Raw genomic sequence first — 22435 nt, 5'->3', positions numbered from 1 at the left:
TACGCAATATTCTATTGTTAGAATCTGGCATAGGGCGTAAACTGGCATCCAGTAACGGGCCCTGTCGCCATTTGACAACTGATGAATTCTGCTTTATATCGACTCTGATGAATATTCCATGCTAAAAGTGTATGTAGATCTTCATTGTTGCTAGTATTATGAAGCCAATGATGCAAAGAGACCGCCATATGCACTCGCCACCTTATATGTATATATATACACCGAATGAAGTACGAATATACTACAATTAGCAATACAAAAAAAGCAAGAACGCCAAGTATAAACCACCAAATTATATCCCTAATTGAATTTATTACCACTGATGTTTAACTTGAGAACTGGCTAGCTCGCAGCCGTCAGCCCTTTTCGCACGGCTAGAACTGAATCCACAATGACGGCATCCACTCCGTAATTCATCTGCAACTTGCAATACGCTGGCACATTGTTCATAGTCCCGTAAGTGAAGCACACGAGTCCTGATTCCTTGACGGCACGGATGAGTCTTGGTGCCAGGATAAGCGGTTCGCAGGCCGAAACAAGCCCGAGCAAATTCCATTTGGATGCGAATCGGATAGCTTCTTGCAAACTTGACGCCCGCACGTCGGCCATCGGCTCGGTCCCGGATTCGGTAAGGAACAGGACGGGGATCGATGGCTGCTTCAGGGACAACATCACGCACACGTCCGGATGGAAACTGGAAAATATGATATCCCGACCGCCTGCGTGATCATACACAACCTTCAACACCGAATCAACCCACTGATTGAGTTCGATCGCGAGGTCATCCATATCCTCGGCCTGACTTTCGTCAAGCATTGGATATTTGCACTCAATATTGAATCCAACGTTCTTCGGCAATGTCTTAAACACTTCTTCCAGAGTCGTGAACGGTGCCTGAATACTTAAGCCGCGGGAATTACCCTTGAACCCTTTCTTCTTGAAGTCCCGGGTGAACTTGAGACGCTCGCTGTACTCCGAATCCGATTCCTCCATCTCTAGAGACAACGAGCGGGGGCGGCGCCCCGACTTGGGGAGTTCAGTGTCAACGCCGTTGGAAGTGCTCCTGTTGTCCACCCGCCTAGGTGATGAATTGCGGCTCCGGGCCTTTGGCGTGCGACGCTCGGACACGCTCAAGAACTGTTCCAACGTCAACGCATGCATCGGAACATCGATACCAGTCTCTGCCACAAGAAAGTCGTGGTAAATTACCGGCACCCGGTCTCTCGTAAGCTGGACGTCAAACTCAACATAACTTGCGCCCAAATTCGCGGCGGCAATAAACGACTGCAGAGTGTTCTCGCCAAGTTGCAAACTCTTTTGACTAGTAGAGTTCTTACCGAGACCGCGGTGTCCAATCACGCGGGACGATGCTAGTGATTTCCAGTAGGTGGACGTCTTGGCGATGGTCATATTCGCATGCGTGAACGGCGAGACGACCAGGAACTCAAAGTTCACGGTTCCAAGGACGTCGAGCGTCGTCGCTTGGATGATTGGAACTGTGATTGTCTCGTGAAGGCTGCGGATAGATTGGCCGACTGACGTCTTGATCGTAGAGAGCATCGCGACCGCCCGACCGAGGATCTGGTTTCGGTTGCCAGCGTACGTGGGCACGATATCGAAGGACAGCCGGACTTTATACGGATCAGCCGTCTGGAACACAATCGGCTCCGTCGATGGATTGTCCTGGATCGGAAGATCTATCACAGTTGGTTCTCCTTCGGCGTTGTGGGCAGAAACAACTAGTGACAGTGCCGTATCCAGTTGTGTCGAGTGCACGCGCGAGAACGGGACCTGGTCGAGCTGGACGGGGACAACATTTGACCGCGTATCCGTCGAACCGAGAGTGACGAGAATCATGCTCGTGTTGTTCTTCAAGTATCGATGACCGAAACTTTTAATTGGCTCATGACTGGGCGGAATCGACGGAGCGAGACTAGGCGACGACGATAGTTTAGAAGACGCGGTCGAGTTGAGCGACAACAAGCTATCCACCGAAGCCGAAGCTGTACTCGCAATGTCGCTGACGGATTGGAGTGGGGATATACTATCTAGGCCGGGGGGCTGTTTGGCAGGCAACTTTTTCGTGATGTCGAGGTGACCCCTCAAGCAAGCGTGCTCAGCAGCAGTCCATCCTGAGCCATCGTTCTTGTCCACGTCGCTGCCGTTTGCAATCAATATGTCAACAACTGCAGAGTAGCCATATATTGCCGCAACAAATAACGGCGTCCAACCGTACGTGTTCTCAGCGATCTCAGTATTCGCACCGTGCTTGAGAAGCATCTCGGCACTCTCGGAATGGCCAAACTTGGCCGCGACGTAAAGCGCCGTTTCGCCCAGCACATCATCTGCATAATCAACATCCAAACCAGAATCAATTAAGAGCTGGATTATGTCAGCGTAATTCGACTTTGCCGCGAGACTCAAAAGGTGGGATGAGTCACGTGGAGGGATTCCTCGGGTCGCCGTAAGGAGGACTTTTAAAGTCTTGGGGTGCTTGCCAATAACAGCCAGATGGAACGGCGTCAGACCTTCCGCGTCGACCCACTCCGGAGCGTCCAGTCCAGGGAGACTGTCAAAGAGCTGCCATTTCTTTAAATAGTCGATAATGACTTCTGTGACCAGACGCATGCCATACTGGGCAGCGTAGTGCAACGGACTGCGTTTGTACGCGTCCCGGGCAGCCAAAGTCGTCCGTTGCGCGGGCTTCAAGTGGTCGAGGATGAACCTCAAGACAGCAGTCTCGTCGGTCGAATTCTCACCGTCACTGCCGTAAACTATAGTAAGCTGTGCAGTCGAGACCGGGTTCTCAGCCGGTGTGACAAACAACTCTCGGTTGCGAACGCCTTGGGGCGCTGCATTGGACCGTTGCCGCCCGAGAGCGACGACATGTCTGTGGATGATGTTCCGATCCCGTAGGTCTGATGAGTCCGTCAGGTTATCCACACGCTGGAGGAGATACTCTATACACTTCAACGCCTTGGAGCCGACCGTCTTCTGCAGAGCAGATAACAGTGTTTTTTGCGAGACAGGCTCTCCGCTTTCTGCCAGTACTGCTTTTAATGCATCCAGATTGTCTTCAGCAACTGCTGCTTTCATAATCTCCATAGTTGGCGTTGTCGAAACGCCAGTATCCGCGCTGCTCTTGAGATTATTACCGCTCGGAGACAGTGATCTCGGAGGATCGTTAAGTTCGTCAGGAGCAAGATTCGACAGCCATTTGTTGATAATCTCCATATACTGATTAGCTTGGATGCCGGACGCGAAGGGCAAAATCATGACCTTGGAATCCAAGTAGAGGGACTGTTGATTAACGCCGGTGCGCTTATCGAGCTTCTTCAAGATTTTCACGAACCCGCGCTTGTTGACCTCGGCATACCACTGTTCTATTAGTATGATGCCGGCCCAATTGCACGTCAAGGATGTACACACCTGGAGCATGCGCAACTGACTGCGCAGCTCGAGCAGCGCGCCCACCAGATCCTCGAGATCATCCCGGTCCAAATCCTCCGGCATGACATTCTCGGCGAATCTGTCGAGCAAGACCTTCAGTCGCCGAGAGCACTCTGACAATCGCTTATTGTAGAACGAATCCACGGCCTCGAGGTTGCGGTCAAGCGAGTAGAAGAAGGCTGGTAGTGGTAGTTAGTACATGCCCCTGAAACCTTGATGCTGGCAACTCCAGCTGACGAAAAAGGATTGGCATACGGGTCAAGTACGCGTCGCTTATGGGGCTGTCCGTCTCTCCGGCGGTAGCAGCGCGTGCCCGAGCAGTACGAATATGCTTCTTTAGGGATTTATAGTTCAGGTAGTATGAGCTGTAGTGAGTCATATTAGCGACCTGCGGGGATCTGGACAGGTTTTAGTCCGGTATATACACACCTCCACTCAGGAACTTGATTCCGGGGTAAACTAGAAGATTGAGTGTTAGCTGGAGAGCCAATTACTGGGTAAAATCCCCCGAGAAACCAAGAACTAAGCAGAACGTACTTTTTGCCAAACTTCATGGCCGATTAGACTAAGATCGCGGACTCGCTGTCGGCGGTCAAGAATTGTAAACCGGAGTAGCAGGGTTAGTAATTGCAAAAGAGGGATTTCGTCAGATGAGCAGCAACCATCCGTCGCCATTAATACGGTTGGCTTCGGTCGAGGTGTTGTGGTAGTCTGGTCCCTTATGATAGCTGAAGCACGGGCCGTTTAATCACGCTCGGCAAGCGACGAACAAGGTCACGAAGTGCACGTTGACAACGGCAAATAGCGCACTAACTGCCGCAGAGGCAGCGCGGCTGAAGGCGCATGTGCGCAAGGCGCGTGCGCATATTATTAGGGGCAGGGTTGTCTGGGGAACCAAACGCGCCCGCCAATGGAGATGGCACAGGCAGCCCACAGGGAATGACCGTGGCCGCGCATTTGTCGACCTCGCTACCAGGCTCGTCCACCTTCTCTCACCCGTCCTTGTCATTCGCCAGGGTACTGTATGTTATTACATACCTATCTCCCTAATTGCTACTCGCGAGCCGCAATCTCCGAGTGGTGCGCGTTACTATGATAGTGTGCGCGCACAGTAGCGGCTACTATTATTATTCCTGCAGCCAGTGCGGCGGTCACCTCGGCATGTCTCCTGTGCTGAGCTCGGCCTCAAAATAACCGACCGTCTGTGTATCATAAGCACATTTCGCAACTTTTTCGCCTTTGACAATGATATTTGGCTACGTAATAATTGTTCACAGTTCACATAACTAGTAACTAGGCTGAAATCAGTCAGCCCGAGATCGCGTGCGCGGTCTAAAACGTCGCGCTACACCGTGTGGCCAACCGTCATCGTGACCCATTCATGGCTTAGTCTTACATTGTTGCATCGAGATACATCGGCTGCGCTTCTACTTTCGGCCACAATGCTTATAGTACATGATTCCGGCGGTTCGCGATACGATGATACTACAGACGGGCTCTAGTCAACATAATTGCTAATCAGTAGCATTCGCACAACGTGCTCGTTCCTAAGCTGCACAAGTTTAGACACAGTTTTAGTGTTTACTTCAAATACGACTACCCTTTATTGGAAAGGGAAAGATTGCACCAGACAGGAAATATATATTCTCTAGTTATGTTCTGGTACAACCGACCGTAGACGGCCATACGGCCATCACAAGGACAATCTAACGGCATCATCAACACAATCACACCGCCACGACACCAAGCTACGGGAAAACCTCATGAAGATTTTCTGAAGGTTCCAAAAACAAGCACAAAGACATTTGAAAGCAGTACCCTGATGGCTCTGGTAAAAGGCAAGAGCCATATAAGAATTGATGCTGACTTTCTGTCTTAAGGAAAAAAGAAAATTTTACACCGGCGCGGGCGGGCAAACGAATTTATAGGCCGGTTCTGGGGACGATAGGGTTGCCATTCTTGCTAGGGTTTAGTATGTGATCACAATCGCGAGTACACTTATTGGTTGGCGATTGGGGCACATGTGACTCGGATGTGATCAATTGTGAGTTGGGCGGTTGAAAGCAAATGACGTTTAGTAGGAGGATCAAGATCCTGAGATCACCACACGTGCAGCTTTATGGTAAGTCATTTACTTTGGAATACAAATATTTATTGTATGTGTTCTGACATTCGTAGTCTCATTGATGAAGACATTCACAGGAAGAGTTCGAGCATGAGTGCTCTTGACGCTGGTCTCGGATCAGGACCCGCGGCGCAATGCAATGACAACATCAGAACAGAGATCGGACGAGATATATGAGTTTGCACGCAATAGTACGACATGTCTAAGGATGAATTCACAAAAGCCAAATTTGGAATGCAGCATCCTTCAATCGGAGCCGTTGCATTTGAGAACAAAAAAAGAGAGTTATGTGATACTGAAGACGTCTCCATTCATCTATTACATATATCTTACAGCTTTGCCGTCGCTCTTCCGGTCCTGTCTATCTTTTCGTGCACATCTTTGTGAGTCCTCTGCATCCGCCATAGCCGAATTACCGCGTCATTCATACGGACTTCGCCCTCGCGCTTAACTGCCTCCCATCCCATCAATATCACATTCGATGGAATGATGAAACCCAGCTGTGGGTAGATCTTGCCTGTCTCATCAACCCGGCCGTTACTCGTAATCATGCCTACTAGCCGTCGGTCTGATGTCCGAGTGAATATGCCGCCTCCGGATGCCCCGTTCCAGCACGCAGCTGACACCGAAATCAGCGCCACCTCAGGTTCCTTACTGTGCAGTAAAAGCGGCAACTTGACGACCTGCGAAATGGTTCCGTTCGAAACAAGCGGCATCATCGCTAACTCACCCAGTGACTGTGGTGAATATAATCCAAATCCTACGCTTGTCACGTGACCAGTCTGTCTAAGTAGCCTGTCTGAAGCGTAGTTTACCGGCACTGCGTCGTCATACGATGCATCCAAAACCAAATACGCAATATCCATGTTCGGAATTGGACTCACTATCTGTCTCACCTGTCGGGAAACCTATCCATGTCATTAGTAACATTGCACCATTCCCCAAACACTGTAGGCTCACACTAGAGTCCGGAAACACAACAACAGCTCGCACTGCATCAGACTTCACGACATGCCGATTCGTAACGATAATATACTTCGAAACCACAATCCCACTGCCCCACGATCTCCGTCTTCCAACTATATCATGCACATAGATACACACGATACCTTTCATCCACATGTCCGCCCTCGGTCTAGATCGACGTTCAAACTTGATATCAGCCGACGCGGACACGTCCTTGATGCCAAATGTCGGCGTTCCAATTGCCGCACCGCCAGTCGGGCGCTCCCGATATTGTCTCGCGAATTCGTCGGGAATAATCATAGTCCAAGGAAATATTACTGTCAGCTCACCTTCTCCGTTCGATTTCCGTAACGAGCCGACCACGATGCCTACGCTTTCGCCGCTGGGGCCCAACGCCGCGCTGCCTTCCATGCCTTCTAAATACCTCACGTCGCACAATATCACGCCCTTATTCCCGCTCGTGTCACGCTCTTCATTGTTGCCTGTCTGATTCTGCACAGAGCTGACAGTGCCGGTTATGGTGAAGCCCAGAAACATGGCGGGGCTATCCAGCACGAATGGCGCACCTTCGATCGTAAGCGCCGATCCTACGATAGGCTTCGCGACAAAGAATGTCCTATCAGTAGCAATTCTTTTGCGGGGTTTAAATATAACGCCTATAGCAGGTGATGTGCCTTCCGCTGACGGCGGGTGAAATTGCATTGATCCTGAAGACGTCGTGAATGAGTTGATAAACCAGCTCAGTGTGGGGAAACCAAGAGTGGTCACGAAGTCGACGGGCGTCCATGTTATTTTATCTATCCACGTCAGCACACTAACCGTAAGAGTTTGGCAGAATACAACTACCTGCTCCTAAACTCTGCCTGGTCGCTATATAGAACCGGCAATCGGGATCGGTAACCACAGTCATACTCGCAAGTGCGGATGAACTACTCCCATCAGCTCCACCATTCACGAATCACTATAATCAGAAAGTGCTTACATTGTAAATACAAGCCCAGGATCGACGTCGTCGTCTTTAGTAACATAAACGGCAGATACAGCAGCTGCGCTTTCGGTTCCTGTGCCAGGCGCTTTAACCACGACTTTCAACGCCGCTGTCGTAAACGAAAATCTGCCGTTAAAGAAAGCCATGTCGATTCCTGCAAGTACGTCATGCGTGTTCTCGAGTATGTATCCCGGTACGGTTCGTCGTCTTTATCCTTCCGCCCGTACCGTTACCAATGTTTCCCTGCGCATGACAAGCCTCGGGGACCATACTGCAGTTGCTATAAGTTGGGGTAAGTTATCAATTAAACTCTTTTTTAACTGGCTCTGCGTACCGCCACATTTGTAAGCCACATTCGTTGTCGCCACACGTCACTCCCAACTTCATTTATATCTCACTCGAGTCAGATGCAACGACATTCGCATTATCCACTGAATGACTACCTGGACGTGAACGAAATGTCAAGTAATACAACAGTTCCCTTTTTCAAGAAACCGTCTTCCACTAAATTTGCCAACGCGCGTAAACGCGTTGTCCGTCGAAACTCGCCGGACCCCAAATCCCACAATTCATCACCGTCATCGTCTGACTCTTCCGACAATTCTGATGCCGAGAAATCGGCAATCACAGCAGCGGCAATATTGAAGAAACGAAAACGAACAGGAGGGATTTCGGATACGATTACGAGTACATCGAATGGATTGTCAAAGCGTGACTCTGGCGGCAAATCAGGATCCGATATCATTGGTGCCGTGGAACATAGATCCACAGGTTCAGCATCTGTATCGAATTCAACGGATGTAACAAAGACATCTGCTATGTTCGATGAAGATTTTTTGCTGGGCAAGAAGAAGAAGTCAGACGATACTGAGAGTAAAGAAGATGAAAAGGGCAAAGATGGTGTGTATACCGGCAATGCTAATTACAAGAAATTCATTACGCCACGTGAGTCGCTAGCAAAAAAAGTGGGACCGGTAAGAGCGCCGTCCAATATTAGGAGTTCGACCGTGACAGATTACCAACCTGATGTCTGCAAGGACTATAAGCAGACTGGATTTTGTGGATATGGCGATTCGTGCAAGTTCTTGCATATTAGAGAGAATTATAAGGCTGGTTGGCAGCTAGACAGGGAATGGGAGGAAGTGCAGCGTAAAAAAGGAAAGGCATAAGTAATCTCTTTGTGAGATTTTGTACAATGAATTGCTGGATCAGTTTTGTATCATAGGTTGTATTTTGACATTTACTATAAATGCACTGCATAACTTTTTGGAATACCTTGCATGAACAGAACAGACATCAACTGTTCATATTCTTATATCCAACCTCACTCCACTTTTACCAGAAAACTTCTCTATCGCCAATTGTCACAAATGCTCTACCAGTTTACAATATCTTCCACCTCACCAACCGTACTACTCTGCCGGACTGTCTCGACCTCTTCCTCGTAATTCAATACTGGCGCACCTTCAGCTTCCATGATGTCGGGGAGTACCTCCTTCAAAAACTCTACGACTAGACTGTTGACCTCTGCAAATTCCAGCAGGAACGCATCGTGTCCCTCAGGAGAATCGATTTTAGCGAGCCTAGCGTTAGGGATGTAGGTTGCTAGCTCCTCCTGCTCCGCGATCGTAAACAATCCATCCGATTCAATACCAATAACCAGTGTCGGCTGCCTGAGAGTCGACAGAGCCTGACGCACGTTGCCCTGACGATCCCTTGAAATATCGTGAGTGTCGAGCTTTCTTGTAATAGCAATATAGCAATTTGCATCAAACCGCTTCACGAACTTCTCTCCCTGATACCGCAGGTAATTTTGGGCGGTAAAGAATGTCTGCGGACGCTTAGTACCGTTCAAAGAAGTCGATGATGATTTACGACTCAACGGTGGTGGCACTTCCGACTCCGGTGTCAGCGCGCTCGAGAATGCTAGTTTCTTGCCTAGCTTAAAGCCTTCATTGTGGACAGCCCAGTTTTCCTCTGATATATTCTCGGGCTGGCGTTGCGGTGCAACTATGGTCCTGTGCCGCGCGGGATCGGGCACGTTTCGGCCAAATTTACTTTCGAAACTGTTCCGAGATCTGTAGGTTAGTAGCGCTGACATGCGCGCTGCGCTGAGACCGCTGTAGGGTGGCTTGTCCACGTTAGTGGTTGTATTATTATGCAGTATCGGTATAGGCTTGAAAACTCACATCGTCGAACGAATAATAGCCGTCCTCTGAAATCCATATTAGCGACCGATTTTAATTTCCAAATGGTAGTATTTCAAATTGACTTACCATATTTGGGATCAGAATATATGCACTGGCGCTGCGCCTCACCCCATGAAATACACCATGCACTATGCCGCGCAGATGTTGCCAATGGCACTATTGCCCGGACATACTCCGGTCCGAAAAAAGCATACTCCAAAACTAGCATTCCGCCCATAGATCCGCCAATCACGACAGCAACCTGCTTAACTCCCAAATCATCGAGGATTAACCGGTGGATACTACAGCGACAAGAGTGAGAAACCAATATTGCCGACGCAAATCAACATTATAAACCAAACGTACTTAACGTCGTCGCGAATTGTGACAAGCGGAAATTCTGGACCATATCTACTCCCGGTATCGGCATTGATAGTGCAGGGCGATGCCGAACCATAAGGTGATCCGAGCGAGTTCATGCACACGATGAAAAATCTCGACGTATCAAACGCCTTCCCAGGACCTATAAGTGGTCCCCACCTAATTGCTGTGTTAGCAACAAACTAGTTGGTTCGAGCACGTGCTGGACGTTGAATTCATACCAATCAGCAACGTCAGAAGACCCTGTGAGCGCATGGCAGATTATCATGACATTGTTCTTCTCCTCATTAAGTGTACCCCACGTCTTATACGCCACTGGAAAATTCCTTATGACAACGCCTGATTCGAGCGAATACTCTGGTACAACAGCAATCTGTTGCCCGGAGACAACTCCTACGAACGGGTTCTCTGGCTCGGCCAAAATTCGTTCTATCAACGAAAAGGTCAGTTCCGTGGGTAGAAATACCGTAATGATTAACAGAAAATACCGTAACTTCGTCCCGGAGCCATGACAACTTATAAATTGAACCCGAAAGTTTCGGGAGGAACTGGCGGGGCAGAGGTGCTAATATACAACTGGGAGGTTGTGTTCGTTTATCGGCGGTCAAATTATGACTCTGCGAGAAAGAAAGCCGATCTTCGTATTCGGATCGCAGACTGGACAAAGATGACTCTATGGCGTCCGCAGGTCACGCAACACATCCCTATACGATTAACCACAATTCCTCGAATTTTAGCACATCGTTCAATAGTGAATCTGATGTTCGCTATACTGTCGACGCCGGGCGTGTCAGTTTAACGGAGCTGCTGGAACCGGGAAAGACATGCGGCTCGTTACCCTAATTGGGCATCGTTGCGATCAGCCAATGCCTAAAACCCGGGAACCTGGAAGTTCGATGTTCAATTTCATGTCGACGAGAATGATACTAGCTGAAATGTTAGCTAGTCAGAAGAGGTGCGTCAACAGAATAAGCCCAATGAGAAGGGACTGCCGCGTTTCGTCTGCATTATATACGAGGAAAGTTGACCTCTTGAGCTCGCAAGTATGGTGGTGCTCAGAAAAGTTACTGCTTAATTAACGCTCTACGAAGTACCAAAAAAGCACCTCAACCAAGGATGCAACGTTTTCTTTGGTTCCGAAATTCCTCAACCTAATTCCTGCGCTTCCAGCATCTCGCTCCCGAGTCGCCTGTACGTGCAGTAGGCGTTCCACATGTTATCTTAGAATCCGCACTCGAATGGGTGCAAATTAGCGTCTGCATTTTGTCGACGATAACCACCTCGCACATTCTGAGTTGGGTCGGATGAGAATATGCTCTGAGGCTTTTCATAACAATCCTAACACATCATTTGCAACATATATCTCAATATTTGGCACTCTTCCCGAACACCCAATCAATCTAGCACAACTCCATAATATATGACACATTCAGCGCTTCTAGCGTCGTCTAGATCCAGATATAATCGAAACAAATAAGCTCGCAAATGCAACTATGGTACAAAAGCATTCGGATCGGTCGAAGAAAAAATAAAACTCAGGTTCTTCGCCAATGTCTGTCCAATTTTCCTACTTGACGCGTCCCCTCCAATTGCTAAAAATGTATTTGGACCACGAATATCCAGAGTTTTCATCATCTCGTCGATTGTGCCATACTTGTCTGAAATAGCTTTCGACAGACTCGGTGTAACATATTTCACCTGCTGTAATGTTTGGCTGAAAGTATCCTTATTATTGGCGCCGGCCTTGACCTGTCCTGACTCCATGCATATCGTCTCGTGTATGTTCAACCGCGCCTTCTTGTATGGAATCGTACCGATATCCTGTGTCAATATGGCGATCCACTCGGCGCTGTCGAGAGCAGTAGTCGAATGGAACACCAAGCAATCATAAACCACCTGCAGCATGATCAATGCGTCCTCAACCAAGTCAGGATGTATCCTGTGATTGTAGATTTCTTGGATCTTCGCAAACAAGTCCCCTTCTTTGCAACGTGGGTTCTTAGTCTTGCTAATTGCATTGCCCATCGCATCTTGCACCATGTTATTAAATTCTCTTTGCGTCTGCGTCCTCATCTTCTTGAAAAAGCTGTTCAAACCTTCAACCATGTAAATCAACTTCTGATTTGGATACATTCTGCGAATGGATGTCACGTTATTGATCAACTCGTTTTCGATAACCATGTCGACGAATTCAAGACCGGTAAGTACAATCAAGATAAAACTCTCCTTCCTGACCTCTTCGGGGATCGGTACAAAATGACCCAGAGCTGCGTTGTATTCCGACTTGACCTTTCGCCTCCATTTAACCATGTTTCTGGTCAGACTAGTCCAGGATGTTGAGACTTCGATACCTAACGGCATAAGAATAGATCGCAATTGCTGTCCACCAGCGGTTTTTGCAAAGTCGGCGTCTATGTCGACAATCATTTCAGCGCATGTGTCTTTCTTTGATATCTTCAATTTATTGACAGCAGCGAGCTCTTTTTCGCGTTGCTTTTCGACAGCTATTTGCTCCTTCTCCTTACGCTTTTGTTCGCGTTCTTTCTCCTTCTCACGAGAAGTTTTTTTCTTTGCGGCCTGCAATATATATCAATGAGCCACACAGTCATATATTTCGCGAATAACGAAGCATACCAGCTCCTCATCGGAAAGTTTCTTCCGTGAGTACCCAATATTCTCTTGCTGATTTCCTTTTTTGATCTTACTTCTTTCAGCAACCTCCACATCACTACTGACACCTTCAGCAGTGTTCTGACTTCCCTTGTCTGCTCGTTGCTTCTTATACTCTTTCGTAAATTTGTCGACATTCAATGAGTCCAGCTTCTCCAATATTAGCCTTGTATTTGCTGAATAATGGCGGACACATGACACGTTATCTATATCACTCTGTTTCCGTTTTGATAATGAACTCGCAATTCCAATGGGTGACGAAGAGGATGTTTCTATAAGGTCCTCCACTTCAATATTTGCGTATGATTTCGGCAGGATCGTGGAAGCAGCTTGGTGGCTTTGCTTCGACGTCGCTATGGATGCAAGCATGCTGGACGTAGACCTTGTACCTGATGTACAGCTTAAGGAATGTGACCTTTTTGCAGGTACAGAAAGAGACGCAGTCGAAAAAGCTCGCATTGAAGAATCGTTGAACTTGTCGAAGAAGCGTTGTACGTCTGGTAGATCTAAATCGTCACATGTAGCATCATCGATGGGGTCGTCGTCATCGGAGCCAAAGTCGAGACTGTGTCCAAGTTTCTTCATTAATGGTTTATGTACTGGACTAGGGCACGAACGGATGGCAGCTGCATGCGATGCCCTGCGGTCTGCCAATGATATTTTTGTATCAGATATCGCGACAGCATTACAATACTGGTCATCATCTACCAAATCGAAAATTTGCAAGGGAAGTTGTTGCCGTGGAGCGTCCGCTGTGGCATTATTTCCGGAGTGCCGAACCCGACTTTCAGGGGGTGAAGAAACTAGTTGTGTCCCTACCTGAGTGCCCAATGTCTGCGAAACGTTGGTCATTGACGGACGATTCCCGGATATCATTGGCTTCAATATAATATCATCATCGTCATCAGTCTCGACGTCAGAGAGTGCCAGCTCAATTGGTGCCAGGCTTGGCAATAATTAGCAATTGTACATCAAACAACACTGCATAGAGACGTACAGGTTCCTTCCATATCCAGCGCCCCGCTTTCCAGGGGTTGCGACGCTGAAGGATGGCTCTAACACGCGCACCGGCGAATCGTCGATCATGATGACGTCGAGGTCGCGCTGTACGATGTTATTGTTCGTCCCTGTTGTGGTCATTGGATTATTCCGCGAAACGCCACTCAGGAACTGAAGAATGATCAGCATAAACACTCATCAAGTCTCATAAACTGAGAATCACACACCTGTCCGCTTAAAAACCTATCAACAGACCGTTCAACGTTTCGCGTAAATTTAACATCGTCACGCGCGTCGTCAAGGTGGCAGCAAGTTATCTGCGCGACCTGCTTGGCCATATCCTCAATCGACAATGACATCTTGCACGAGTTGGTGCAATATCTCTAAATAGTGTCACACGCGGTTCCAAATGTGTCCTGCATCCGTGCGGGGCCAATGTTGACGACACGTTGAGGGTTACACGTCTTTGAGGGTTAGGGACGCTTTGGTGTCTCCGGTGCAGATGCGAAAAGCTGAGTTGATCCGATATGCGTTTGACGACTTCCGACCTAACGAAATATATGCTTATCATTTGCTTTTGTAATATTATGCTACTAAAAATGCTAACAGACAAGTATAATTAACAACTACTCTTCGTCTTCCTCCACAACATCGTCATGAAACTTCTTGCCGTCCAATGTAGGCTTAATGACACCAGCTAGGATTAATAAGGAGTCACCGAAATGCTCACCCTCTTCCCGCTCAAGTGCCCATTGCTTGAATAACGGCTTCAAGTGCTCGAGAGTTTTGTTCCTCGTTGACGGAAGATCTGCAGAGCTTGTTCAGTCGCTGTCGGACGTAGCCACCGCCCAACATGAGGTTGTAAGCGCCGTACGCCTTGTCAACCATGGCGACCTCTGCAATCCATGGCTATTTGCATCAGGTTAGGGCTCTCAGAGACGCAGAGTTGAGGGAAGAAGTGTTGAAGCCATACTTAGACCCGCCGAGACCTCATTACTCGCGCATGTGAGTTTTCTTGGCAGGATGTGTTATTGGTCACCGAAGCGAGAAATCGGCAAGAACAGGAAGACGCAAGGCACGTTAACAAAATGAGTGATGCGAGTTCGCGATCAACGACGCGCGTGATTTGTTTACTTGGGATTGTGAGAAGGTCAGCGAGTTGATCATAGTCAAATGTCGCTGATTCAGCCCAAATTGGGATGCGTTGGCACAATAATAACTACGGCCTATACTTTTCCGGAGTGACATTTTAGCAATCGAGTGCACGATTACTGCCATTTCGTTGAGTGTTAGCCCACGTCATGGACGTCATTGAATTAATTTGTGGGTTTCCGGAGATTTCGTCTCGTCTCATGTGAATACGTGAACTTATTTTAACCTCTACTTGTTCATTAAATTAACGTGGCTTGTCCTCGGCTGGCGTGCAACACGTGAACTGAACAACATCACTGCGGACAGTAGTTTAAATAATACTCAGTGACCTGGACGTTCTCAATATTAATTGAAGGTAACAGCAAAACAATTAGGCTGGCAAACAAATCTCACAGACGTCACAATCATTGCAACTCTATAATGACACGCACTACACTACATTATAAATTGGCCAATGTACATTCGTGCCTCTGACATTGGCAGCAAGTACAATGTGTCCACATCCACACTCGCCCACTGGGCTAACCAAGGAAATTATTAGACTAGGACGCAATAGGTACTATTACAGAGACGACATTAGCCGACTATCCGAAGGACAAAATGCAGGACGCGACGAACACACACTCTGCTATGCGCGAGTCAGCTCAAACCACGAGACACACGACGTCGACAGGCAACGGGCAGACCTCCATGCGCGGTTCCCGCAAGCCAAAATTATCTTCGACCTTTGATCCGGCCTCAAATGAAATAGCCGAAGCCTTCTGGAGAGAATCTACACGCGAGCTGTCATAGGCGTTAGTGGATCTCAGAGAAGCATACCGTCCAACTCATGGTTCTCAATACAACTCCATCCGCAGAAGCGCACGCGTCCTCCGAACTCACGGAAATCTTCCTACTGTCGTTAATTACTTCGCCGCAAAAAGCTATGGCCGACGAGCAGCAGCGTGCAGAAGGTGGAGGCAACAAGATGCGCGCCCGGAAAATACGCCTCTTTCCAACAACGTCGCAGAAGGAAACTCTAAGGCAGTGGTTCGGAGCACAGCGCTACATATATCACAAATGTGTAGCGTTGGTTCGAGGACGGATGAAACCAACGCAGAAGGAACTGCGTGCTGTTCTACTGAACAGCGAAACAAATACGTTAGACGATAATGAGAAGTGGTTGGACGAATACCAGGAGTACGATTTGGGATTTCATAAAAACTTATAGCAATATGGCCAAATATAAGAAGGATAAGAAGCCATTTACTTTGAGATTCCGATCCAAAAAGGCTCCAACACAGAGCCTCTCGGTCCTGAAAAAGAAGTGGAACCGTGGTGAGCGGCCTTTTTATTTATCCATCTTCTCACCGTCAAAGATGGCTGTGGCATGTTGAAAAGACAACTGTACCCTCATAGTAAGATAGTAAATGTGTACGCTCTTTGGTTTGCAGTTTGCACAAGGCAAACGGTAGTCACTCATGGTGTTCTCTACGTCATGATACTGGACACTAGTGATGGTGAGCCGACTGGCTGGATCTCACAGTGTGAGTGCGGGTTCAAGTGATAGTCGTGTAAAGATTAGAGCCACATCGACTATCCTCTATTAGAGTTTAGTGTACCCCTGACTCAGGTACACATTTACCGCACCATCTTTCCTCAGGCGGCCTGTACACGATGATCAAGATGATTTGCTAGAGATCACCAGCCGGTGATGCCGTTGGGGGCCATGACGACGGCATATGATATATGATGCATATCATATTCTGCAATAGAGCCGTAGGCTAGTACATCCCTACTCTAGAGAGCGTAGTCAATGACTGTATTTTCTTACGTACTATTATATTCCCTAGTACATGCAAATCTTTACTTCTTGAAGATTAGCTACAGAGAAATACTGTCATTCAGAAGAGAGGGGTATCAGGTCTTGAGCATGTACATAAATAGTCCTAGTCAATCCCTCTTGGAGACGCAACGAAGGTCTAACCAACCATCTCTTGCGATTTCCAACAACCCCTCCTTTGTTCATCTAGCTGCACATTTTCTTAAAGTGGATCCTTGCGCGTGTAGATGGTCAACACCGCATCCTCTGGTTTGCAACGCGACTCCTTCACGCCTTGATCGTCTCAACCCTTCGGGTTGTCACGCTCGACAACATTGAGCATATCCTCTTGGAGACGTAACGACCATCTTGCGGATCTCCTGCAACCCCTTCTGCTTCCACACGTTCCACTTTTCTTAGCGGCAGAACCATTACCCACAATTTTAGCGAGAGATTCAAGGTTCTTGAGGACGCGGTTGGGTCGCTATTTTCTGATCGTTCCCAATGATGGGGAAGAGAAGAGGAAAAGTGCAACACGGGGTGATTTTGTTTTTTTAGATCCCGGTGTTCGTACCTTTCTGACGTGCTACGACTCAAACGAGAACGTACTTGAGGTAGGGAGGTGTGCTGTGGTGAGGGTGTCGAAGCTGGTTGTCATGAACCGAGGCACGAGCCGCACCGTCCTCGTCCTCCCAGCCGCTTTGGTTCTTCCCCGCTCCCCAAGCCAAGAGCAATATCTATTCTTAATTTTGTCTATTATCAGTGTTGTCTATTATTAGTTTTATCTATTATTAGTGTTGTCTATTATTAGTTCTTTATTTTTAGTTCGTTTCTGGTCGTGTATATAACGAAGTCGACAGGCGGCTCTTCGGAACCACAAGAAACGCCAAAATCTTCGAAAGGCTTATCTCCGGCTGGGCGAGAGAATCAATCACCTAGTCGAGGACATGCACAAGAAAACAGCGACGATTCTGTGTGCCAATTACGACAATATATTCCTGCCGAAACTCAATTTCCATACGTGCCGGAAGCTCAACAGGAAGTCAAAGGCGTGCATGGCCGCCCTTGCCCACTGTGCGTGTTTCGATCGAACTGCCATGAGGGCTGAACAGTTTGAGCAGACGCAAGTGGTGGAAGTCAAAGAGGAGTAGACGTCGAAGACGTGTTCTTGTTGTGGGTGAGTGAATCACACGTTGGGCTGATCAAAGGTGTTTTGAGTGCCAGAGAAATTGCTATTGATCCTGTATATTAGATATCCTGTGTATTATTTCTATTTGAATGTTATGTATTTTAACATTGATTTATAGTTGTATAATTAAATTCGCGATGATCTTATGGAGTGTCCCATGCCCAGACATTAAGAATCGCTATTGCGACCCTTAACTTCGGCGCTGTCACATGCCCTAACCTCCACTTCACTAGGGCCATTCTTAACCCTTTTTTAAAGTTTAAACTTTGTGAAGGTGCGGCTCACTGCTTACCCTAGGCTCAGCACAAAAGCTAGGGCTTCAAAGAAAGAAGCAGTCACAACCACAACAAGCAGTAAAATGGCGCCGTTGTATTGAGGCTCTCCTGGCAACTAACATCGTTGCTGGTCGTCGGACACTATTCAGAAATCTTAGCGCTGGCACATTCACCCTATCAGCAACCACACCTTTCTTCGACTGCCCAGTAACAGGACCGTCAGCAATGTCCCATAGAAAGTACGAAGAACCCAGACACGGATCCTTGGGATTCTTGCCCCGAAAGCGGGCAGCCCGTCACCGCGGAAAAGTCAAGTCGTTCCCCAAGGACGACAAGTCTAAACCAGTTCACCTAACTGCCTTCCTTGGCTACAAGGTTAGTTTGAGAGTATTTTAGCCCTCAGGAGAATATATGTGGAGACATACGTTGGAAATATTTCATAATGGTGCTTCCGCGAAAATCGAACGGAATTGGGCGAAATTTTCTGAAAGTTCTCATCGTTGAGGGATCCAGTGCTAACTTTTTTGTTCAGGCTGGTATGACCACAGTCGTTCGAGACCTCGACCGTCCGGGATCCAAAATGCACAAGCGTGAGGTTGTTGAGGCTGTTACCGTTGTCGACACACCACCAATGGGTATGTTTAGTTCATTGTCAGGCGCGCGGGCAGACGCTGCAATTATCTTTAACTGCTGGATCAGTAGCTAACAGATTGTTAGTCGTCGTTGGTGTTGTTGGATACGTTGAGTCGCCACGTGGTCTGAGATCGCTGACCACCGTCTGGGCCGAGCACTTGTCTGAGGAGGTCAAGAGAAGATTCTACAAGAATTGGTACCACAGTAAGAAGAAGGCATTCACAAAGTACACAAAGAAGTATGCCGACGATGGTACCAACATCGCCCGTGAGCTCGAGCGCATCAAGAAGTACGCCACAGTCGTCCGCGTTCTCGCCCACACTCAGATTCGTAAGACTCCTGTCTCCCAGAAGAAGGCTCACCTTCTTGAGATCCAGGTCAACGGTGGTTCCATCGCTGACAAGGTTGAATGGGCTAAGGAGCACTTCGAGAAGGAGATCGAAGTCTCTTCCGTCTTCGAGCAGGATGAGATTATTGATGCCATCGCTGTTACCAAGGGTCATGGATACGAGGGTGTCACTGCCCGATGGGGTACCAAGAAGCTTCCCCGCAAGACTCACCGTGGTCTCCGAAAGGTCGCTTGTATCGGTGCCTGGCATCCTGCGCATGTCCAGTGGACTGTGGCTCGTGCCGGTCAGGACGGTTACCACCACCGTACGTCTGTGAACCACAAGATCTACCGTATTGGCAAGGGTGATGACAAGGCCAACGCCGCCACGGACTTTGACCGAACTGAGAAGACAATCACTCCTATGGGTGGCTTCGTCCGATACGGCGAAGTCAAGAATGACTTCCTTATCATCAAGGGCTCCATCCCTGGTGTCAAGAAGCGTGTCATCACCCTTCGAAAGTCTCTTCGAACTCACACCGCCCGCTGGGCGCTCGAGAATGTCTCTCTTAAGTGGATCGATACTGCCTCCAAGTTCGGCAAGGGCCGTTTCCAGACTCCGGCCGAGAAGAGCGCATTCATGGGCACTCTCAAGAAGGATCTCGAATAAATGGAAAAGAAATCAAAAAACCCCTTGTTATCCTAGATAGGTGTTTGTGTCGAATTAATATAGCTTGTGAAAAGTTATGTGTCTTGTACTTTTGTTTACACTAAGGTTACCGGTTTGTTTCATGATCTTCGCTGTATTTAATTGCCAATCAGTCACGGTCCATCAATTTATCATTTGTTTCCACAGTAATCTTGCAAATGGTTCGTAAGTGACGTCCAACGGCTACGCTGTAATATGACAGGTAAAGGGACTCAGAACAAGCCCTAAGTAGGACAAGCGTGGAACATTTTAACTTGTGGCATTCTGAAGCCTGAAGTGAGAATGAAATGCATATCAGTTCACATATACACTCCTTGAAACGCATAGACCACATCCGTTTTGAAGACACATGATTTATTCATAAAGGTTTATACTCAACTAACTCGACGACACGGACGGAAACGCAAGCTACGTGTTTGAACGCAGCCGTATGTAGACGATGGATACAAGCCAATAAAGATCAATAAAGTATTGGTTGTGATGATATCCAGCTGCCAACCTCGCCAGGGCTGCCACAATTTCAAGCACTTCCTAGAAACTTGTCCAGCAACGCCAATGATGACAAGCCGATACCATCTACTTTCGTTTCGGTTGAGAATTTCTTGATAATGGATGGCTATAAATAAAGTAGCATCCTTCAATAACCTTCTATTTACAATTCAAACTGTGCCCCCAACACAGCGACGATATGTCGACCATGAACACACAAGCTAGCTTTCCACGGTCGGTTCCCCGTTGACGTCCTGGTCATCGGGATTCAGAGCGATCTCCACTTCGTCAATAATATCCCATACAACATCTTCAGCGATCTGCTCATCGTATCGTTCACACATTGGTCGAACCCTTTTGTGTAAATCAACGGACGAGCTAGCTTCATGCTTTAAGTCTGCCGGGAAATAGTCGAAATCAGGACCAAAATTAAACTGAGCTGCACCACCGTTGTAGACGCTTATTGACGGGTAATAACCAAGCATACCATCATCGACAACACGAGCACCCAGAGTAGACAACGGCACACTGTCTGGTGGGAGAAATGGTAAAAGAGACTCAAATGGAGTGCCCACGTATTTGCCATTCTTATACACTCTGACTGACGAGTTTGGCAGACCTTTCTCTCTTAATTTGAGCTCTGTAGCCACAGCGTCATCGCTGGATGACTGATTTAAGAGGTCCTGCAGTTCTTTCGCAGGAACGCATTCGAACTGCTCGAAATATAGCTGACCTTTGTAGCGAATGGGAATCCGATCGCGGACGACGTTCGAGACGACGCCATGTGTGACAGACTTCAATAGTTTCGAAGACGACTTCTTCGAATTATTAGATGACGCTACGGATACTTGGTATGAAATTGATGGGAGAGAGATGTACAAGCCAATAACGTCACCTGTCTTGAAACCATCTTTCATAAAGTCGCCGCCGCGAGAAATGTGCATTTTCTGGCCGGTAACGTCCCTGATCCCATACCCATACGCGTCAAATCCCACCGGAGTCTCTAAGGAGGCTAAAATATTAAGCATGAATGCATTCATACATAGGGGAATGGCTTACCTTCTCGTCTGGTCCATCCTACTCGAACATTGCCATCCGAAGGAACCCCATTCCCGCGTAGAATCCTGCACTCCCAAAACCATTTGCCCTCGCGGGCACCAACATTCGCCCGCACCATTCTATAACCCTTTTCCGTAGACACTACAGAGGAAGTCGAATTATCGACAATGACTTGCATACTCATATCAGCGAAGTTAACTCGCGGGCCGAATGGAGGGACTTCAATCTGCCGGTACATAAGTAATGGTAAGTCAGAAGCAGCCTCGCAGGGTAGATATCTAAAACCTCGTCGATTAAATGGGTGATCCTCCGTCAAGTACAGGTCCACTTCTTGCTTTGTCCATGGATTCCAAACAGGTGATGCGGCCGACGGAGGTAAAAAGACTGGCATCCGAGGAATTGCATTTACATCGCCGTCCTTGTATGGTTGTAATCTGACGCGTATTGGAGAAATGTATGCCTCCTCGAGCCCCTTCTTTGGTTTCCCACGAGACCTCTTCACTTTTTCGGCAGTGGTTGTTGGTGTTGGTGTCTGTGACAGAGTTTCTGGGACGGACGCTGACCTCACTTGATCTTTTGCTGACTGCTTCTTCACCAACTTCGCCTTTTTTGGCTTACTCTCACTTGGACCGTGGTCATTCCTTTTCAACGCGACCGGTGCCGGCGAAGATGAAGGCGATTTGGATGACAACGAGGACGGTTTCAAGGACTCCCGTTGCTCATCGACCGTTTCTTCCATAGTATTCTCCATGGGCTTGACGCTTGGTATATCAACCTCTGCAGTCGTAATAGCATGAGCGTCTGCTTTGTGATCCTCAGCATGTCGTAGTTGTAGCAATCCAACGATGTCTTCCTCTTCGGTTTGCTCGCTGTCTTGATCCCCTTCTGGCGCGTTGGCAAGTTGAGATGCAACCTTGGCATCAGTAGGCTCCATACCTTAATTGGCAACGAAAATGTAGCGAGCTCCCAGTATATGAAAGAGCTTATTTGCGCGGATTATTAGAAAGTCGCCGACGCATATTCAGCAACGCG

General features: G+C 47.9%; 10 protein-coding genes across 10 annotated transcripts; 4 read left to right on the top strand and 6 right to left on the bottom strand.

The window, feature by feature from the left end:
* Positions 1 to 29: 29 nt before the first annotated feature.
* Positions 30 to 3639, bottom strand: POJ06DRAFT_53981 (Gde1p). The gene is made up of 2 exons (XM_056191181.1): positions 3430 to 3639; positions 30 to 3378 (listed from the first exon to the last, which is right to left on the bottom strand). Exons 1-2 carry the CDS (start codon positions 3511 to 3513, stop codon positions 343 to 345), a joined length of 3120 nt encoding a protein of 1039 aa, XP_056046142.1. The 5' UTR covers positions 3514 to 3639; the 3' UTR covers positions 30 to 342.
* A 2003-nt stretch (positions 3640 to 5642) lies between these two features.
* On the bottom strand, positions 5643 to 7516 carry POJ06DRAFT_53948 (trypsin-like cysteine/serine peptidase domain-containing protein). Its single transcript, XM_056191179.1, has 3 exons — positions 7388 to 7516; positions 6536 to 7338; positions 5643 to 6483 (listed from the first exon to the last, which is right to left on the bottom strand). The coding sequence occupies exons 1-3, from the start codon at positions 7449 to 7451 to the stop codon at positions 5905 to 5907; spliced, it is 1446 nt and encodes a 481-aa protein (XP_056046141.1). The 5' UTR covers positions 7452 to 7516; the 3' UTR covers positions 5643 to 5904.
* A 353-nt stretch (positions 7517 to 7869) lies between these two features.
* On the top strand, positions 7870 to 8765 carry POJ06DRAFT_245364 (uncharacterized protein). The gene has a single exon (XM_056186640.1). The coding sequence runs from the start codon at positions 7937 to 7939 to the stop codon at positions 8696 to 8698; it is 762 nt and encodes a 253-aa protein (XP_056046140.1). The 5' UTR covers positions 7870 to 7936; the 3' UTR covers positions 8699 to 8765.
* On the bottom strand, positions 8766 to 10930 carry POJ06DRAFT_245361 (Alpha/Beta hydrolase protein). Its single transcript, XM_056186639.1, has 6 exons — positions 10588 to 10930; positions 10321 to 10528; positions 10085 to 10258; positions 9806 to 10020; positions 9719 to 9744; positions 8766 to 9660 (listed from the first exon to the last, which is right to left on the bottom strand). The coding sequence occupies exons 1-6, from the start codon at positions 10607 to 10609 to the stop codon at positions 8905 to 8907; spliced, it is 1401 nt and encodes a 466-aa protein (XP_056046139.1). The 5' UTR covers positions 10610 to 10930; the 3' UTR covers positions 8766 to 8904.
* Positions 10931 to 11510: 580 nt separating this feature from the next.
* On the bottom strand, positions 11511 to 14343 carry POJ06DRAFT_53868 (uncharacterized protein). Its single transcript, XM_056191178.1, has 4 exons — positions 13996 to 14343; positions 13767 to 13939; positions 12734 to 13715; positions 11511 to 12676 (listed from the first exon to the last, which is right to left on the bottom strand). The coding sequence occupies exons 1-4, from the start codon at positions 14125 to 14127 to the stop codon at positions 11591 to 11593; spliced, it is 2373 nt and encodes a 790-aa protein (XP_056046138.1). The 5' UTR covers positions 14128 to 14343; the 3' UTR covers positions 11511 to 11590.
* Positions 14344 to 14509: 166 nt separating this feature from the next.
* Positions 14510 to 14677, bottom strand: POJ06DRAFT_245354 (uncharacterized protein; the record flags this gene model as incomplete). Its single annotated transcript, XM_056186638.1, has 1 exon — positions 14510 to 14677. A coding segment is annotated over one exon (168 nt), but the record flags the coding sequence as incomplete, so codon positions are not given.
* A 671-nt stretch (positions 14678 to 15348) lies between these two features.
* POJ06DRAFT_245351 (uncharacterized protein) lies at positions 15349 to 17353 on the top strand (the record flags this gene model as incomplete). Its single annotated transcript, XM_056186637.1, has 4 exons — positions 15349 to 15397; positions 15775 to 15782; positions 16223 to 16285; positions 17145 to 17353. Coding segments are annotated over exons 1-4 (229 nt in total), but the record flags the coding sequence as incomplete, so codon positions are not given.
* Positions 17354 to 17582: 229 nt separating this feature from the next.
* POJ06DRAFT_245349 (uncharacterized protein) lies at positions 17583 to 18047 on the top strand. The gene has a single exon (XM_056186636.1). It carries the CDS (start codon positions 17669 to 17671, stop codon positions 17870 to 17872), a length of 204 nt encoding a protein of 67 aa, XP_056046135.1. The 5' UTR covers positions 17583 to 17668; the 3' UTR covers positions 17873 to 18047.
* Positions 18048 to 18312: 265 nt separating this feature from the next.
* POJ06DRAFT_245346 (ribosomal protein L3-domain-containing protein) lies at positions 18313 to 20164 on the top strand. The gene is made up of 3 exons (XM_056186635.1): positions 18313 to 18560; positions 18718 to 18820; positions 18903 to 20164. Exons 1-3 carry the CDS (start codon positions 18411 to 18413, stop codon positions 19814 to 19816), a joined length of 1167 nt encoding a protein of 388 aa, XP_056046134.1. The 5' UTR covers positions 18313 to 18410; the 3' UTR covers positions 19817 to 20164.
* A 401-nt stretch (positions 20165 to 20565) lies between these two features.
* On the bottom strand, positions 20566 to 22337 carry POJ06DRAFT_265547 (uncharacterized protein; the record flags this gene model as incomplete). Its single annotated transcript, XM_056189085.1, has 2 exons — positions 20566 to 21356; positions 21404 to 22337. 2 exons carry the CDS (start codon positions 22335 to 22337, stop codon positions 20566 to 20568), a joined length of 1725 nt encoding a protein of 574 aa, XP_056046133.1.
* Between the last annotated feature and the right edge of the window lie 98 nt (positions 22338 to 22435).

The sequence above is a fragment of the Lipomyces tetrasporus genome (genome assembly GCF_029532465.1).
Source record: "Lipomyces tetrasporus strain NRRL Y-64009 chromosome Unknown POJ06scaffold_2, whole genome shotgun sequence".
Lineage (NCBI taxonomy): Eukaryota > Fungi > Ascomycota > Lipomycetes > Lipomycetales > Lipomycetaceae > Lipomyces > Lipomyces tetrasporus.
The sequence above is the reverse complement of the archived record's forward strand: the minus strand, read 5'-3'. Positions and strand labels throughout refer to the sequence as shown.

Coding starts and splice junctions, on each gene's coding strand:
- POJ06DRAFT_245346 (XM_056186635.1), top strand. CDS start 18,411: ATGTCCCATAGAAAGTACGAAGAACCCAGACACGGATCCTTGGGATTC. Junction 18,561..18,717: donor CTGCCTTCCTTGGCTACAAG/GTTAGTTTGAGA, acceptor TTTTTTGTTCAG/GCTGGTATGACCACAGTCGT. Junction 18,821..18,902: donor TGTCGACACACCACCAATGG/GTATGTTTAGTT, acceptor ACAGATTGTTAG/TCGTCGTTGGTGTTGTTGGA.
- POJ06DRAFT_245361 (XM_056186639.1), bottom strand. CDS start 10,609: ATGGCTCCGGGACGAAGTTACG. Junction 10,259..10,320: donor TCTTCTGACGTTGCTGATTG/GTATGAATTCAA, acceptor CACAGCAATTAG/GTGGGGACCACTTATAGGTC. Junction 9,661..9,718: donor GCTATTATTCGTTCGACGAT/GTGAGTTTTCAA, acceptor AACGTGGACAAG/CCACCCTACAGCGGTCTCAG.
- POJ06DRAFT_53948 (XM_056191179.1), bottom strand. CDS start 7,451: ATGACTGTGGTTACCGATCCCGATTGCCGGTTCTATATAGCGACCAGG. Junction 7,339..7,387: donor CAGGCAGAGTTTAGGAGCAG/GTAGTTGTATTC, acceptor TGACGTGGATAG/ATAAAATAACATGGACGCCC. Junction 6,484..6,535: donor TTGTGTTTCCGGACTCTAGT/GTGAGCCTACAG, acceptor TGACATGGATAG/GTTTCCCGACAGGTGAGACA.
- POJ06DRAFT_245349 (XM_056186636.1), top strand. CDS start 17,669: ATGCACAAGAAAACAGCGACGATTCTGTGTGCCAATTACGACAATATA.
- POJ06DRAFT_53868 (XM_056191178.1), bottom strand. CDS start 14,127: ATGTCATTGTCGATTGAGGATATGGCCAAGCAGGTCGCGCAGATAACT. Junction 13,940..13,995: donor ATAGGTTTTTAAGCGGACAG/GTGTGTGATTCT, acceptor ATCATTCTTCAG/TTCCTGAGTGGCGTTTCGCG. Junction 12,677..12,733: donor AACTTTCCGATGAGGAGCTG/GTATGCTTCGTT, acceptor TATATATTGCAG/GCCGCAAAGAAAAAAACTTC.
- POJ06DRAFT_245364 (XM_056186640.1), top strand. CDS start 7,937: ATGCAACGACATTCGCATTATCCACTGAATGACTACCTGGACGTGAAC.
- POJ06DRAFT_53981 (XM_056191181.1), bottom strand. CDS start 3,513: ATGCCGGAGGATTTGGACCGGGATGATCTCGAGGATCTGGTGGGCGCG. Junction 3,379..3,429: donor GTCAGTTGCGCATGCTCCAG/GTGTGTACATCC, acceptor CTAATAGAACAG/TGGTATGCCGAGGTCAACAA.